Source organism: Salvelinus sp. IW2-2015, linkage group LG12 (genome assembly GCF_002910315.2).
Source record: "Salvelinus sp. IW2-2015 linkage group LG12, ASM291031v2, whole genome shotgun sequence".
Taxonomy (NCBI): domain Eukaryota; kingdom Metazoa; phylum Chordata; class Actinopteri; order Salmoniformes; family Salmonidae; genus Salvelinus; species Salvelinus sp. IW2-2015.
The window spans coordinates 4,119,880-4,137,549 of record NC_036852.1 but is presented as its reverse complement, the minus strand read 5'-3'; the positions used below and the strand labels follow the sequence as shown (position 1 = coordinate 4,137,549).

General features: G+C 42.5%; 1 protein-coding gene across 1 annotated transcript in view; it reads left to right on the top strand.

Moving 5' to 3' along the window:
* Nucleotides 1–447: 447 nt before the first annotated feature.
* Nucleotides 448–17,670, top strand: part of LOC111971147 (cilia- and flagella-associated protein 221-like) — a 24,063-nt gene continuing 6,840 nt past the window's right edge. Inside the window, 22 exon segments of the mRNA XM_023997936.2 lie at nt 448–554; nt 964–1,118; nt 1,513–1,613; nt 1,768–1,854; nt 1,966–2,061; nt 2,409–2,509; nt 3,435–3,538; nt 4,343–4,502; nt 6,624–6,756; nt 7,018–7,150; nt 7,440–7,551; nt 9,498–9,585; nt 10,377–10,466; nt 10,614–10,709; nt 11,267–11,354; nt 11,548–11,645; nt 11,804–11,884; nt 12,064–12,171; nt 13,019–13,180; nt 13,730–13,888; nt 14,106–14,206; nt 16,903–16,998. Of these exon segments, the coding sequence (XP_023853704.2) occupies nt 511–554; nt 964–1,118; nt 1,513–1,613; nt 1,768–1,854; nt 1,966–2,061; nt 2,409–2,509; nt 3,435–3,538; nt 4,343–4,502; nt 6,624–6,756; nt 7,018–7,150; nt 7,440–7,551; nt 9,498–9,585; nt 10,377–10,466; nt 10,614–10,709; nt 11,267–11,354; nt 11,548–11,645; nt 11,804–11,884; nt 12,064–12,171; nt 13,019–13,180; nt 13,730–13,888; nt 14,106–14,206; nt 16,903–16,998 (2,393 nt within the window). The 5' untranslated portion in view covers nt 448–510.

Below are 17,670 nucleotides of genomic sequence, written 5' to 3'. Positions count from 1 at the left end.
ACAAACCAACTGCATGTGTTTTATTTGTGCAGTTCCTACACCTGACCTTTTTATAATAGACTGTACCAAAGAAAATATTGTATGAAGATGGGCAGAAACTGCTTCTCCAATAGAAATCCCCGATAACGCTTGTAGGCGAAGTCATGGCGATGTTAGCTCGCTAAACTCATGCGCAGAAATGCGTCATCGGGTCTAATGGTCGTCTCAAGCTGAACTGCGCAAGTGCATGCCGTCATATCAAAGGCGCTCCTTCGATATAAAGTTGTTTTCACTTTCACGAAGTTGTAGTCATACAATGTTCAACTACTTAATAGATTGGCTCAAACTAGGTTGTGCCTTTAGATAAATTAATTACTAAAGAATAATTTTTCACTTCTGTCATTGACTTCTCAAACCCCGGTCTTGTCGGCTTGGTTTGTTTTGCAAGCGTAACCAGAAGTCTTGCGATGTTGCGCCTCTGGGTATAGAAACTCTTTGCGAGTACTAACCGCGTCCCACCGAGGCATTACTATGGCGACGAGAGTGTTTGGTGGATGTTCTGTAGGCGACAACAGGTACGTGCCGTTTTCAACCTTGAAAAGCACCGACATCATGCAACGAATGAAAACTTGTGTTGTTTATGAGCTACCAAATCGAACCTAAAAAAAAAACTGTTTACACACTAATATCTCCTGAAAGTCYCACGGTTGTCATGAAAATTTATAACAAGCCAGCTAGCTGTTCCTCTTTGCTATCTGCTCCTCTCTGCTGTGCTAGCTTCCACTCTCTTGCTAACCCGTCCCTAGCTAGTTTGCTTACTTTCCAGTGTCAACCACTCTAGCTGCACATGCACAAAGTTGGCTTGCTAGCTTTGTGTCATTTGGTTCTTCTCATTATCAWATGGACAACATTGCATCTTTGAAATGCCAGCATTTACATATCTGATGTGATATGAATTGTGATATTGTTTGCTATCTTCTTCAGCCCTGTTTTTAATGGAGAAGTGATGGAAGTGGCACACACTGCATCAGAGACATTCACAGACAGTCAAAGGAAGAAGACCCCTCTTCCACTGTGCCAACTGGTGGAGSACAGAAAAAGAAGTCCCMCTAATGTCCCTCATCACCTACTAGAGACCCGTAGGACCCTTACACTTTAACGATTTGATACATCTCAGTCATATATTTAACAGGCTATATTCAGTCAAGAATATGTTTAGTGTAGTAGAGCACTTGGGCTAGTCCTATAATATGCATGCTCATGATGCTATCTGTTACCGTTGACTACATTATACAGTGTGTGGCTCCTCGGGCGTTTTGGTTTCTTATATTTACATTTGAATAATTTAGCAGATGTTCTTATCCAGAGCGACTTACAGTAGTGAGTGCATACATTTTCTTTGTACTGGTCCCCCATGGGAATCATACCCACAACCCTGGCATTGCAAGCACCATGCTCTACCAATTGAGCCACATGGGACTAAGCAGATGGTGAATACATATATCTCTTTTATATTATACTTATACCTTCCAGAAACCTACACCAAACTCAAGAGCAACAGTGCAATCCAAGCAGAACCCTCAGCACTTCACTTCAGTGGGTTTAAACTGGGGAAGGATTGTCACAGGAGCTTGGTGAGCTTCAGCAATGAGCTTCAGCAATGTGTTGACTGTTCCAAAAGACAAAGCACTGACTTTGACTAGATAAATTATGCAGTTATATGTACTTCATTTACCAGTACATTATACAAGGCGTCATGTACTTAATGTTTGTTTTAATCTTCCTCAGAAATTGATCAACATATCATCTGAAGTGATCAACATTCACATTATCCCCACCCAAACAAAGCATTTCAAAACAAAATATTTAAAAAAGGTATTTGTTCATTACTATTTGATGTCAAGTTATGCATTCTGTCTATAATCTTTGATTTCGTWTGCGTGTCAGTGTTGATGCTTCATTCCTCCATTTTGATATTCTGTGCAGCATCGTCTTGTCCCTGGACTGTCCTACACAGTGAAAGTACACTTCTGTCCTGACGAATGGCGTTACTTCTACGACTGTATTCGGGTTCATTGCAAGGTTGGAATCCAGTGCTATGTTAGTTTCTAATCAAGTTCGCTTGCTGTCATGTCTGACAGTGATCTCTTCAACTTCTACTTCTAATCTATTCAACTGTCACTCAAAATAGGGATTTGCTGTGTTTATGCATCACATGTTGTTTGTTGTCAARATTTCTCTCCATAGTTGCTGCAAGGTAAGCCTGGTCCCAGATCTGTTTATGCTGTCATGCAAACTTCTAAGGTCATTGTCACTCCGTGGCAAACTGATATGGGACCATGGTACTGCTAGAAGGTTCCCTCCTGCTTAGAACTCCAGGAAATGAATGCATCAGGGAGCATTGCTATTCTCTCTCAATCTCTCTCCAGGGGGAAGAGAACTTACAGGTTCCAGTCCATGCCTATCCCATCATCGATGACTTGCACATCCCAACACACATCACCATACCAGCTGTCCCACTGGGCCAAAGGTGAGGTGAGGTGGACATTCGTGTCTCTCTGTGTATCCTTGCCTTTTGAATAGTCTTTCAACTCGTCAATGAAACATTCTACGGGGATTGTACATGAGTTGCATATCCCTTACAGAAAAAACAAATCATTTGTGAAATCCTGAGTTTTTAGAACACTTCACATATGATCACGTTTCCACATGTGTAGTTTCATGTAATCAGATGTTGCTTTAAATGTTGTCACATGTTATCACATTCACTTCACATAAGATCACATGAAAACATGTGTTTTTGGAACACTTCCCGTGTTTTTCTGTAAGGGATAGGCAACAGCTACAGCCTAGTCTGCTAAGTGTTTGCTAAGTGCACCAGTTTCTGAATTAGCCTGCCAGATAAACATGATGAGTGGCAACAAAGGCCTGTTTGAGGAATAAACTCATTGTGTTATTATGGTCATGTAACGCATCACAAACGTTTGTTTTTAATAATCTCTGTTGACACTAATGATGCGGTGAGCAGTCAATATATTAGAGTCCATTTGCACAGGTAGATAGCTAATCGTAGTTCTCTAAGCCGCAGGCTGGGTTATATGCTAGGGCCAGTAGTATTTGTCTTGCATATTCAACAATCTTCAGTTAAAACTATACGCTTGGAAAGAGAATACTTCACAAATATCAAATAATAAACATTTGAAGGGCCATAGAGATATAATAATTGTTTACATTTTACCGATTGTGACGCAATCTACTTTCCATGATTTTTTTAGGAGGGTATTTTTTATCTCTTGTTGAAAATGATTGTCTTTTGAACTGAGTGGCAAGCTGAATTTGATTTAGCTTTACATTGTAGGTCTCAATGAACATGTAGGCTGTTGTCCTTTCTCTCTGCGACTGTGCGATATCTATGCTTGTTATCTTTGACCTTTGACCCGTCTTTGACCTTCCAGTGTCAGCCATGTGATCCCTCTGAGCTGCAGCTGTCCCATTGACTTTGAGTTCCAGGTGTACATCATCCAGCCACACAAGGCCTTTTCTGTCCAGCCCCTGTCAGGTAACTCCAATCAACAGACTTGGTAGCACTTTACATTAGGCCACTAAATAAAGTGGTAATTACACCATTATGTTAGAGTCCTGATGACAGATGATAGAACAAGATAGCAACAACATCCTAACAGCTCAGTCAGACAGACAGTGAGGATAACCCCTGTATTATTATCTACAGTTGCAATATATTCTGTGATTAATGTATTAAGCCCATGAGTCTCATTGCCAGATATGTATCAATACATTTTTTAGTATTTGACGGTAGGATAATTTCTGGTTTTATAATAAGGTTCCGGCTATGTTTTTGTGTTAGTTCCTTGAGGTGATTAGTTTAAACTTTGAACCACATAAAAAAAAAATTGCTGGCTCCCAGACACCCAGACTCCGCTCTATGAACTCACGTAATATTATTAGCTCATTACCTAGCCCTGACCTGTGATTTCTTAACACCACCATCATGTCTTGTGCTTGAATTACTGTGGAAAGATGCTGATAGTCTGCAACAGAGCCACCTCGACACAAAGCAGTCAGGGGGGAACTGTGCTGTTTTGTCTCTGGCATTGATGGTGATGCTTTCCAGACAATGAGTGACGCTTGATTTCCGGGGTTATGCAAATAGCCTAGTACTCAGACTGGGTAGAGAGATCTGAAAAAGTATCTCTCTATGTTTCCCATGGTTTGAGGGTATCGAAGTGTTGAGTTTAGGTAGACCTACGTATTGTTTTCCTTTCAAAAAATGCATTATTGGTAACATGCAAAATTCTGAGTTTGTCAAGACCAGTATAATCCTTTGTTTTGTGTTTGAGTCTAGGAGTGATTCCAGCCAATGGGAAGGTGGAGGTGACCGTCACATTCAGGCCGTTCAAGTATGACACGTCCCAGGTCACTCTACAGGTGGTCATCTCCCAGTTCAACTCCAAACCCTACGTCTGCACCCTCAGCGGGTCCTCCTCGCCCCACCTGGCATTCAGGTATCCCAGAACCATTCTTAAATGTTAACGGTTAATTCATCAAACACTATATTGAATTATGCCATTTTTACCAGGTCATAGTTACAATTATATACATATTTGATATATGGTCAGCAAAGTTCCTGTTTTCTTGGTTTGTATTATGTTCTTGCTTGTTATTTTCTGTCATTGTGAGTTCCATCAATTGATGCACTGAGCCAAGCATATTTTTTTACTGATAAGAATGGTAAACATGTGATTGTTAAGTGGTTACAATATCCTTCTGTAAACAATGCTTACGCACATTTCATAGAGCGAGTGCTATTGTGAGAGAGACCAAGTGCTGCACATGTACTGTATTGAAACTCTTTGTCTGCAAACTTTGAAAATAGAAATTGTACAAACATTTAGAGAGATAAAAATGAACCCTTGCAGAGAAGTGCATACTGTTCCACTTTCATATATTCAAATGTTTCTCTGTTTCTAAGTGTGTATATACCACATTAGGAATTTTACAGTTGATAGATACTTGAATAATTTCCCCCCCCCAAAAAGTATAATGATGTATCATGTTTATCTACATTTTCTTGAAAATGCACATATATGGTTCTTCTGCACGATTCTAGTTATGATGATATCCTTTTGTTCCATTGATTTCTGTTCATGACTAAATTCTTTGTTTAGTCCTGGGCTACAGACTKAAAACCACGKACAGTCACTTATACTGATAAACAGGTTYTTCTTGTTTTCGAGTCTGTATATAAAATATCATTTTTGATTCAGTTCCCATGAGAAAATGAGTGTACTCCATCACTGACAGTGGACGAGTTTTACTCCCCTGTGTTATGACTAAGGGAAGTTAATGATTTATCAAGCAAGGGAACTGCAGTCATATCAAAATGCATTGGTATCCAATCCATTCAATGTGTGTGTTTTAGATCAAATATTCCCATGTTTACTTCTCCCTGGACCTGCAATAAAATATATGAAGATAAGATTTGAATGAGTTAATGGAAGAATCAGCAGATTGTAGATTTACAAGGAACAACTTCCTAATATTGAGTTGCACCCCCTTTTTTATCCTCAGAAAGCTTAAATTCGTTGTGGCATGGACTACAAGGTGTTGAAAGCGTTCCACAGGGATGCTGGCCCATGTTGACTCCAATGCTTCCCACAGTTGTGTCAATTTGATTTGATTTTAAGTTGGCTGGATGTCCTTTGGGTGGTGGACCATTCTTGATACACACGGGAAACTGTTGAGCTTGAAAAACCCAGCATTGTTGTAGTTCTTGACATCCTCAAACCGGTGCGCGTGGCACCTACTACCATACCCCGTTCAAAGGCACTTACATCTTTCGTTTTGCCCATTCATCCTCCATTCATGTCTAAATTGTCTCAAGGCTTCAGAATCCTTCTTTAACCTGTCCCCTCCCCTTCATCTACACTGATACCATGGGAAGAGTATTGTTTATTTTGTTCAGCAAATATTGATAGGATATATCTACTCTTACAATGCCAACAGCCCCATGTACAGTATCAAAGTCCAATTATTAGCTAAGTACACAATTAAGTTATTKATGGCAGATAAAGCCTGGTAAGTTATTAGTCAACTATAGCTATGTTGAGCTCTGGAGGTTTTCCAGCAGGCAGTACCCAAGGTACAGTACTTAGCCCTCTCTCRTTTACTCCATTAGCATTAGGTTTGGGCCCTAGGCCGAGAGTGATGGAAACAAACAAGTATTGACATTTTACTGCAGTGAGCTAAATCACGCAGAGTGTTTCTTGGTAGTCTTAAACAAATCTACTGTGAAACAAAAGTTTACACCTCACACACGTGGTTATGGGCTTAATAAAAGAAGACACCTGTACCATGTCAGGTTATAAAGTTGAAGTGTATTACATTTTGACTTTGCATCCCAGTATTACAGTTTATATACATCAGAGAAAGACTGAAATTTAACAAACCGTTTGCCATAGAAACACCYGATTTTCAACATGTGTTTTTAAATCATGTTTATTACTTATGAAATTATTAAAACATGTATTAGTAACATTCCACAGATGAGGCCACTAGAGGGKAAATTGGTCATTATACTGCAGGAAATGTGCTACATCCATTTATTGGTGTTGTTTCTGACCCAGTCAACAGGAGAAAGACATGGGACACGCAAGAGAAGTTTTGTTTGTTGACAGTCGAGGGCCTCCACCTGTCTCCTTGATACAGCCTCTGACCAAATCCAAGCAGAGGTCAATGCGGACACCTGAAAAGTCAAAGGTACCGCAAGCATTTAACTCCAGCTGTACCAAGGGTGCGTTTCCAGAAAGCCTTCTAGCTGACATCACACCTTATTTATCTTGACAACCCAGATGCACAGAGATAAGAGTCATGCTAGAAATAAAGTGCAATGGTAGCTACAGGACTTTTGAGAAACTCACTCCAGTTCATTTAGCAGACTATGCTACGATGTCGATAATGAGGTAATAATATGAATATGAACATATCTTGTGTGTGATTGGTATTGTATGATTTCTATAGACTGTAAGGGAGAGAAGAGAGAGTGATGTGAAGCTGAGCCTGAAGACTGCAGTTGATGTGTCCGCCCCTGCTGGAGTGGTCAAGATACTGATACAACAGACTGATAAACTGAGCTCTAAAGACCTGAGGGAAGGTACCTGGACAACTTTCACACCAGTAATCAACTTTCACACCAGTAATCAACTTTCACACCAGTAATCAGCATACATTAGATTTTTCTCTAAGAGATGAGGGAGTGTCATTCAATATTCACTTAATGTATAGAGGGGAGAAACCCGGTTTGTTGGATGACTTGTTTGCTAGTATGACTGAAAGCTCTCAGATGATTCAAATTCTGGACTGCTTAATTCATGACATTTGGGTCTGCTGCAGACTGTATTTGCTGTTACTAAGTTACAGATATATATTTTTTTACAATTCAGCCATGATGTCCCAACCTAAGCTGGGCCTCCAGACAAGACAGATGAAGGAAGCGTTCTTTGAGACCAGGGTTCAACAGGACATCCAGGAAGAGAGAGCCAATCATCTCAGATGGTGAAGAACCATAATTTACTCACGTTAATAATCATAAACAGTGCATTCGGAAAGTATTCAGACCCCTTGACTTTTTCRACATTTTGTTACATTACAGCCTTATTCTAAAATTGATTAAATTGTTTTTTCTTCTACATCAATCTACACACAATATCCCATAATGACAAAGCAAAAACAGGTTCGATTTTCTTTTGCAAATGTATTAAAAATATCACATTTACATAAGTATTCAGACCCTTTACTCAGTACTTTGTTGAAGCACCTTTGGCAGCGATTACAGCCTCAATTTTTCTGGGGTATGATGCTACAAGCTTGGCACACCTGTATTTGGAGAGTTTCTGTAACGCGTGCTCCCCCTGTCTGGTGCTCGAGGGCGTCAGCCGGCCCATCATTACACACACCTGTCACCATCATTACGTGCATCAGCGCAATATTGGACGCAATATTGGACTCCTTCACTTTGTTGATTGCCCCCTCTATATCTGTCTGTTCCTCAGTTTGTTCCCCGTGTCAGCATTAATGTCGATTTGATTTTCATGTCCAGACGCTGTCTTGTCTTGTTTCATGTCTGTTTATTAATGAAATGTTCACTCCCTGTACTTGCTTCTCATCACCAAGCATCTGACCTCACAGAATGCTGACACCAAAATTTGAAGCATCAGGGAGTTTTTGTTTTTGTTGGTGACGTCGGGTCCGGGTGCCGCTGCCGGAGGAGCCTGGGGTGCCTCAGTTGGCTTGTCGGGCTTCCACGCCTTAGCTGACTCGAGAGGTTTCCTTGCCTTGGTTGGCTCGGCAGGCTCCCATCCCACGTCATGCCTCAGCCGGCTCGTCGGGCTCCCACACCTCAGCCGACTCTTCAGGCTTCCACTCTTCAGCCGGCTCGTCAGGTTCACCCAGGTGGGACGCCAAGTGGCGCCGCTAGGGGGGGGAGTACTGTCACACCTGCTCTCGCTCCCCCTCTCTGGCGCTCGAGGACGCCAGGCAGCCCATTACTATGCACACCTGTCACCATCATTACACGCATCAGCGCAATATTGGACTCACCTGGACTCCTTCACTTTGTTTATTGCCTCCTCTATATTTGTCTGTTCCTCAGTTTGTGAATTCCCTTTCCGATTGTTTGGGACATCCGGAAAAAAGCTTGTACGGTGAAGAAAAGGTGAGTGCCATCATCAGTCCTGTGTCATGCCAACAGTAAAGCATCCTGAGACCATTCATGTGTGGGGTTGCTTCTCAGCCAAGGGAGTGGGCTCACTCACAATTTTGCCTAAGAACACAGCCATGAATAAAGTATTGTACCAACACATCCTCCAAGAGCAACTTCTCCCAACCATCCAGGAACAGTTTGGTGACGAACAATGCCTTTTCCAGCATGATGGAGCACCTTGCCATAAGGCAAAAGTGATAACTAGTGGCCGGGGAACAAAACATCGGTATTTGGGTCCATGGCCAGGAAGCTCCCCAGACCTTATTCCCATTGAGAACTTGTGGTCAATCCTCAAGAGGCGGGTGGACAAACAAAAACCCACAAATTCTCGACAAACTCCAAGCATTGATTATGCAAGAATGGGCTGCCCTCAGTCAGGATGTGGCCCAGAAGTTAATTGACAGCATGCCAGGGCGGATTGCAAAGGTCTTGAAAAAGAAGGGTCAACACTGCAAATATTGACTCTTTGCATCAACTTCATGTAATTGTCAATAAAAGCCTTTGACACTTATGAAATGCTTGTAATTATACTTCAGTATTCCATAGTAACATCTGACAAAAATATCTAAAGACACTGCGGCAGCAGACTTTGTGAAAATTTATATTTGTGTCATTCTCAAAACRTTTGACCACAACTGTAGATTACCGTATCTATGATTATGTACTAAATGTCATAGGTCACTCAAACTGTACTGTAGATAAATGTAGATAAACCTAGATAAATGTATTTTTGTTTAAGGCAAGTTCACCTTGGGAAGGACCCTGTCTCGACACAGACCAAAATGCAGGTTTTGGAGGAGAGAGATGTTGCAGATTATGAATATATGGTAAGATTTGTAACTTATCATGATAGTCATAATAATCATAAAACACTGTTGCTGTATGTTGTATATCCGACATGTTTCATGTTTTCCTCTGCTCTGGCTTTGTTTTCTCATCACTTGTGCAGCTATCTGGGCAACCAGTTTTTCTCCGGTTTGCACACCATATTGTTACTATGTTTTATATACACAACATTACCAAAAGTATGTGGACACCAACTATATTTGAGTTTTATTGAGAACAGCCAGTAAATGTATAAGTAGTAACTTTTCCTTAGATATACAACATGAGGCTGTAATGTCAGAGGGAGCTGCTGCTATTGCTGTTTCTTCTAAAGGGGAACAGATGACAGATCTCTCTCAGGACACTTAACAGCACTTCCTCTCCCCTCTCTCTGTTTATTGGCTGTATTTACTGTGTTCTTTCCAGGCCACCATTGTTTTTAGAGAGGCCAACCACTCCACTTGGGGATTTGATAAACTCCTTTCATGTGTTTTCTCTGGAATCTGGAGCTTAGGCCAGGAACCAAAACAGCCTTTATACCTCTTCCCTATGCCTTCTGCTGATCTGTGTTTCATACGTTTGTGTAACAGAGGTAGTTTAGTGACCTTTCTAGTGTGATGATCAATAACCTTACCTGAGACTTGAAGAGTTGCATTGGCTCCCYGAGAAAATGTCTAGGCTTTGGCTTAGTGGGCTAATGCATTCTCCCGGGATTGATCCCTGTTAGTCACACTTGCTCGTATTCTAAACATGACGAACCCCCGTCTTAATTGAACGTCCGTCTTAATTCCAGGTTAGAAAAGGAGAGGTGAGGAAGGAGAAAGACTTTGCTAGAGGCCAACCTAAGCTCTCTACCAGACGGGTCCTGCGTAACACAGGCCAGGTAAGCATGTCGCAGTCAAAACGGACCTGTTTGCCTTTAAAATGGCATCAAATGGAATGCATATAGCTCCCCCCCCCGAGTATGAGAGCTGCTTGTATCCATTTTCTTTTTCACAATTAAAACGTCTGTTCTGTTTGTACCTTCCAGGCACCGGTGGGCACGCCTTCCTTTCGCATGTACTCCAGCAGTCATCTGGAGATCAGGCAGAGAGCTCTGAGGCTCTTCCAGCAGGCAGCCCGCAAGGTACAGTACTTAGCCCTCTCTCTTTCACTCTATTGGCCTTAGGCATAGAGTGCCTCATCCCAGCCCACTCAACAGAATGGTTTTTCACTCACAAACCACAAGCCAAAACCCTGTGAGACGGTGTGTATACTCTCTATGATAACGATCTTAAGCCATGCCATAAGATGGTGTAGTAGTAGTTTTGTAGTGGGGCACAGTCCAGTCTAATGAAAGTAGTAAGAAGCTAAGAATAGACATTCCCTGTAGTATGTCTGGGATGGGAATTCCTTAGGTCAGTTATATTTAATGATGTAGCCTACATTTGAATAGATTCAACCAAATGCCAAACTGTAAAACCAGTATGTTATACAATACCTCATAGGCAGTTGGAAAGCTGACAATGTCCAAGTCCTGGTTCTCTTTAATATCATATTTCTTTTGTATTTATATCATTCTCTATTTGAGCAAGAAAGATGTGCTGCAACAGATTTCATACAGCACGAAGAGGGTTTACTTATGAACATGCATAACCTTTCGAAAACAACACGACTTCTAAGTGAGTGCACCATGTGTTTCAGGTGGTGATTCAATGTCGTATGAACAACAGACTGGTCTCGTTGAGGCAGCTGACTCAAAGCTTGAAGCGCCTGTCCAAAGGAGTAAGAGGTATTGCACCGTTGAGACCCCAAAGGGCAAACGTGTTCTCTATTTGACACAGGCATATGATCAAAATACACACCTGATCGATGCAGCACACACATTTGTTGTGCCAAAATAAAAATCTATCTTAAAGTTATTTTACCCCCCAAGTCATTGTGATGTTGGAAGCAAGCAAGATGCATGCATTTTTCTGTTTCAGTTGAGGAGGAGACCTTTCATCTCCCGAAGATCTCACCAGACAACGTGATTCCGTTCACATTCCCCATCTTCTCTCTTCCTAACCAGTCTGATGAACTGGTAAGTGCKGTGCACTTGTTCAAGTAGTCCATCTTGTTCTTGCGTGGACTACTTGCAAAGAAGGAACACTGATTTGATTTGCCCAGTAACTTGTATTCATTGAAATTATTTTGTGAAAATGACCATAACGTAGTGTTGGCCTTGTACTGTATGCCCAGGCTCCCAATGCATTGGGTGCCGTCCCTGTTAGGCCTATTGAGGTCCTGGTCAGACGACACACTCCATTCTTCAATCTGAAGGTACGTTTACATGASAGGTCTTTGCCTGAGTAAAGAATCATTGATGTTGCTTGTACATTGTAGCACTAACAACTAGCTATTTTTGCCTTTCTGTCACTGCTGATGGTAACAGGGATTTTGCTTGGAAATTGTACAGTAACATGCTCACTTCTGTCCCATTACGTGTGTTGTTTTTCAAGGTTCCCCAGCACTACAAGTTAATGGGTTACCAGCCTGTTTCGGCCTTTGAGGCTGCAGCTAGCTACATTCCCCCAACCCAGCCCAGGACGCTATGCACTGGAGCGCAGGTGAGCCAAGAGACAACTCACCAGCAACACTGTGGGACACTTACATAGGCGGTGTGTAATACACAGATACATTTATACAAAAGCAAATAAATCAAAGTCAATCTTTTAAGCCTTTTATGAGATGATGTACAAGTGATATAACATAAACAATGTAATAGAACAGCAATAACCCTGAGAACTCTGAATGGTTTGATTGATTACTTAATGGTGTCACTGTCAGAGACTAGGATCTGCTCTGCTCCTCTGACATCCAATAGCGTGTTTGTATTTGCTCAAGCTGATACAGCAATAACCTCATTGTTTATGTAATCAAACCATTATTTTTTTTAAATGTTCCTATAGTTTCCCATGGTTGACAAGACCGTGACAAGACGAATATTGACCACCCTTCTCCAGAGCTCATGGTCCCCACTTAGCTCCCATCATACAAGCACTTACTCATTTATGGGCAGCTCTTCATAACAAACTCTTTACCACAACATTACTTATTATAGAAACATTCTACAACTGTCAGATCTTACCTTACTTTAGGACAACATCAAGTAGGATTTTTGCAATTGCAGAACTAGAGCTTCTAACTGATTAGCCCCATCTCARTGATATGATTTTGATAGTATATCTCTGCTCTTGCCACCATGGCTGTTATACAAGACTGATAAATCCTTTTTTTTTTTTTATTCTCTGCTGGGTCATATTCATTAGGGAACACTGTAGGAAAACATTTTGTAACGGAAAACAAAAATGTGTTTTTGGTATTGAACAAGTTCAGGTCGTCTCTCCTGTTTCAGTCTTTCGTTCGGTGTCCTAATGCACTGGTTGCTTGTATGGTTGTGTCCCTGTCTTTCAGGATGAATTGTTGCCCAGAGTGATCCGTTCTCCCTCGGGGTGTGCAGTGGCCGAGCCAGAGGGCGAGGAGGATGTGGAGCAGGAGGACGAGTGTCCCAGTCTGAGCTTCACGGCCCCCGCCGCCCTGCTGAAGCCTCCCTACGCACACCCCCTCAGAATCTTTGTAAGGCAATATCACAGAATATGATAGAACACATTTATTTATTTACAGTATATCAGTGGAGGCTGGTGGGAGGCGCTAAGYAYGACGGGCCCATTGTAATGGCTGGAATGGAATATATGGAACGGTATGAAACACATCAAACARATGGAAACCACATGTTTGAGTCCGTTCCAATTATTCTATTCCATTCCAGCCATTACAACAAACCAGTCCTCCTATAGCTCCTCCCACCAGCCTCCYCTGCTGTATATATATAAATGTGTTCTATTTTACATATCTACAGTATGGACCACATCTATGTCATATCTCTAGTAAATATCTCCAGGCTGTCCATTATAAGGCTGTATACAGTAGATGTAGTCGTAATGATTGMTSTTACTATRATGCATAGTGTTGGAAATGTTTTGTTGGAATCTCTGTCCTGATGATTCCCACAACAGCTGTTCCTCTTCTCAATAGTGGAATCATTCACTGGGCCTGAGAATATCGACAACTGTGAATAAATGTATACTGTTCATGTTCCATGTTGGACTTTGTTCTGCTCTGTAGAACCCAGCCCCCGGTCTCCATGCCTTCAAAGCAGACCCCCTCTACCTAGAGTGTGACCTGGAGTTCCACCTGTGTCCACTGCCCCGGTACACCATCCCAAAGCCCTCTGTGTTTGGAATGCACACCCCCAGCACTCAGAAGAAATTTTTGGACCGAACAGTAAGTCTCTTTCATATCAACAGGAGTTATTAATACAAAAATCMTACATTTTTTGTGTACTAYCATTGCATTTCTATATAATTAAAATATTATGAAAAATAATAGAATAGAATACCTTGAATGTTCCCACAATATGGACATTTGTAGTAATTGAAACTAAAGCCAAAGCCGTTTTTACAACAATTACACTGWGTTCTTTATCCTGATCAAATTGCAGGATGTGATCCGAGGTGTGATGACCTGGAAGAAGTTCCCATCGGCTGCCCTGGCCGCTCTGTCCAACACTCCCACACTCACCAGTAGCTGGGCCCCGCGCGTGTAAGGATCCAGTAACACAGCCTTACAGGGCTGTCTACCATTCACACCACACATACAGCTGCGTAGAGAGACCGCTATAGTGACTTAACYGATCATGATGTACTAACTCATCTATACAATGTGTTCTTGAGCAAACAGTACAAAGTACAGGCTGTTGTTCTTCACACACAACTGAACACTTTTCTTATTAGCTTATCTTGTTTGATCATCTTGTTTGACCAGCTCACAGCCAAGGTGTCATGGTACTGGGATGCTARGGMTAGGTAGATAGCYCAGGAGGTTGGTGGCACCTTAATTGGGGAGAATGGGCTCGTGGGAATTCCAGGAGTAGAATCAGTGGAATGGTATCAAACACATGGTTTCCATGGTTTCCAGGTGTTTGATGSCATTCCATTTGCTCCGTTCCTGCCATTATTATGAGCCGTTCTCCCCTCAGCAGCCTCCTGGGGGAGATAGTTAGTTAGGATTGTTTTGCTATTATATTCAGATTGGCCATTGATTGCAGAGAACTTCAATGAAGGCACCGCACGCAACCAGTAAGTTCTTGTACCAACACAGCACTTAAAAAACRTCCTACCCTTCCTCAGACCATTTGACTTGACGAACGTGGAAAACCCTTTTGCTCCTTAGGAAGTACACTGTAGGTTATAAACCTCAGCAAAAAAAGAACGTCCTTTCAGCAACTAACAATTAAATATTTGTATGAACATAACAGATCAACAACTGAGCATATAACTGAACAAGTTCCACAGACATGTGACTAACAAAAATGGAATAATGTGTCCCTGAACAAAGGGGGGGGGTCAAAATCAAAAGTAACAGTCAGTATCTGGTGTGGCACAGCTGCATTAAGTACTGCAGTGTATCTCCTCCTCATGAACTGCCACCAGATTTGCCAGTTTTTGCTGGAGATGTTACCCCACTCTTCCACCAAGGCACCTGCAAGTTCACAGACATTTCTGGGGGAATGGCCCTAGCCCTCACCCTCCGTCATCCAACAGTCCCAGCATGCTCAATGGGATTGAGATCCGGGCTCTTCCGCTGGCCATGGCAGAACACTGACATTCCTGTCTTGCAAGGAATCACGTACAGAACGAGCAGTATGGCTGGCGGCATTGTCATGCTGGAGGGTCATGTCAGGATGAGCCTGCAGGAGAGGTACCCACATGAGGGAGGAGGCTGTCTTCCTGTAACACAACAGCGTTGAAGATTGCAGCAATGACAACAAGCTCAGTCCGATGATGCTGTACACAGCCCCAGCCCATGACAGACCCTTCCACCTCCAAATCGATCCCGCTCCAGAGTAAGGCCTTGGTGTAACGCTCAATTCCTTCGATGATAAACACAAATCAACCATCACCCCTGGTGAGCAAAAACCGCAACTCGTTAGTGAAGAGCACTTTTTGCCAGCCCTGTCTGGTCCAGCGACGGTGGGTTTGTGCCCATAGCAATGTTGTTGCTGGTGATGTCTGGTGAGGACCTGCCTTACAACAGGCCTACAAGCCCTCAGTCCAGCTTCTCTCAGCCTATTGCAGACAGTCCTGAGCACTGATGGAGGGATTGTGCGTTCCTGGTATAAACTCGGGCTGTTGTTGCCATCCTGTACCTGTCCCGCCAGGTGTGATGTTCGGATGTACCGATTCTGTGCAGGTGTTGTTACATGTGGTCTGCCACCTGCAAGGACGATCAGCTGTCCGCGTCCTGTCTCCTGTATCTCACAGTACGGACATTGCAATTTTTTGCCTGGCCACATCTGCAGTCCTCATGCCTCCTTGCAGCATGCCTAAGGCACGTTCACGCAGATGAGCAGGGACCCTGGGTTACTTTCTTTTGGTGTTTTTCAGAGTCAGTAGAAAGGCCTCTTTAGTGTCCTAAGTTTTCATAACTGTGACCTTAATTGCCTACCGTCTGTAAGCTGTTAGTGTCTTAACGACCGTTCCACAGGTGCATGTTCATTAATTGTTATGGGTCATTGAACAAGCATGGGAAACAGTGTTTAAACCCTTTACAATGAAGATCWGATTTTTACGAATTATCTTTGAAAGACAGGGTCCTGAAAAAGGGACATTTKTTTTTTAGCTGAGTTTAGGTCATCCACAAACTTCCTCCAGCTGGCTCAGTGTGTTTGTGTGTCCACTTCTTCCAAGGATGTTCTTGCTGGCTTCATCTCTGCCTCCAGATCATTTGAATGGCTAATCCTAAACTGTAACACATTAACTACAGATCCAGACCAGTGCAAGTCTCACAGACACACTTATGAATGGAAACACAGTGATTTACTTCATATTTACAGGGTGAGGGGGGACCGGCACTCTGTTCCCTTGTGTAAGATCTATGGCCATGGTGCAGACTCCTTTCTGGAATCCATTCCAACACCAGGGTTACTAAGAGTCAGCGCTATATCCTCTGCTTTGTTGAAGTAGTGTCCAAACAAGTCCAAGTGAAATGTTGCCTATACAGTTAAGGTAGGCCTCTACAACAAACCATAGGGTTGCCTAGTCATCTGACGTGAAGATATTGGAAACATCAACAGAATGTTAGCCTGTATGTTTATACTCAGCTGTACAAGATGGGCTGAAATTGTGTTTCCTGTACAAAGTTGAGATAATTGACTGACTCAATGACTCAACTCTGTGTACCAGTCCTTTAATGGTCTACGAGTCTCTATCACCTGACCTGACCGTGTGTTCCATCAGGTCTGACCCCTTCAACAGTGACATTCTGCCCACCATGGCGCCCACAGCTCTGAATGGCCTTCCAGAAGATATGACAGAGGAGCTACTGGATGGACAGTAAGCACTAACACACGCTGACAGACAGACGGACTGAAAGTAACAGGAATCCATTTCAGAGGGTTTGTGTGACTGATGTGTTTTACCAGATGAACACGCACGGGGAGCCGCCCATCACACGCCTTTACGAATACAGACAGCACGGAAGTTTCCACTGCAGAGACCGAGATGTCTTCCACTCCCAACAGCCTGAAAGACGACTTTAAGATGACAGCAGGTATACTGTTCGTTCACACACACACACACACACACACACACACACACACACACACACACACACACACACACACACACACACACACACACACACACACACACACACACACACACACACACACACACACACACACACCACACAGCAGGACTAGGAGCATCATGCATCTGTGTTTCCACTAATATAACCTCTAATCCCTATGAGGAATACTGGCATTTCATTTACGCCACACTCAATCATGTCTTCCCTTGAGTCCTTGCCAATTGTCATCAATCACTTGAATTAGCATTTTTGTCACGCACTCCATTTTCTGTTTCTTCCTTCATGTTTGGTTTGTCATTATCTCTGTACATCTATTGACGGCGTGGCATGCTAATTGTTTGTAAATTCGATTTGTCAAAAATCATATTATAATCAAATGATCTCTTCTAATTTGGCTAAAATAATGACGTTAATCA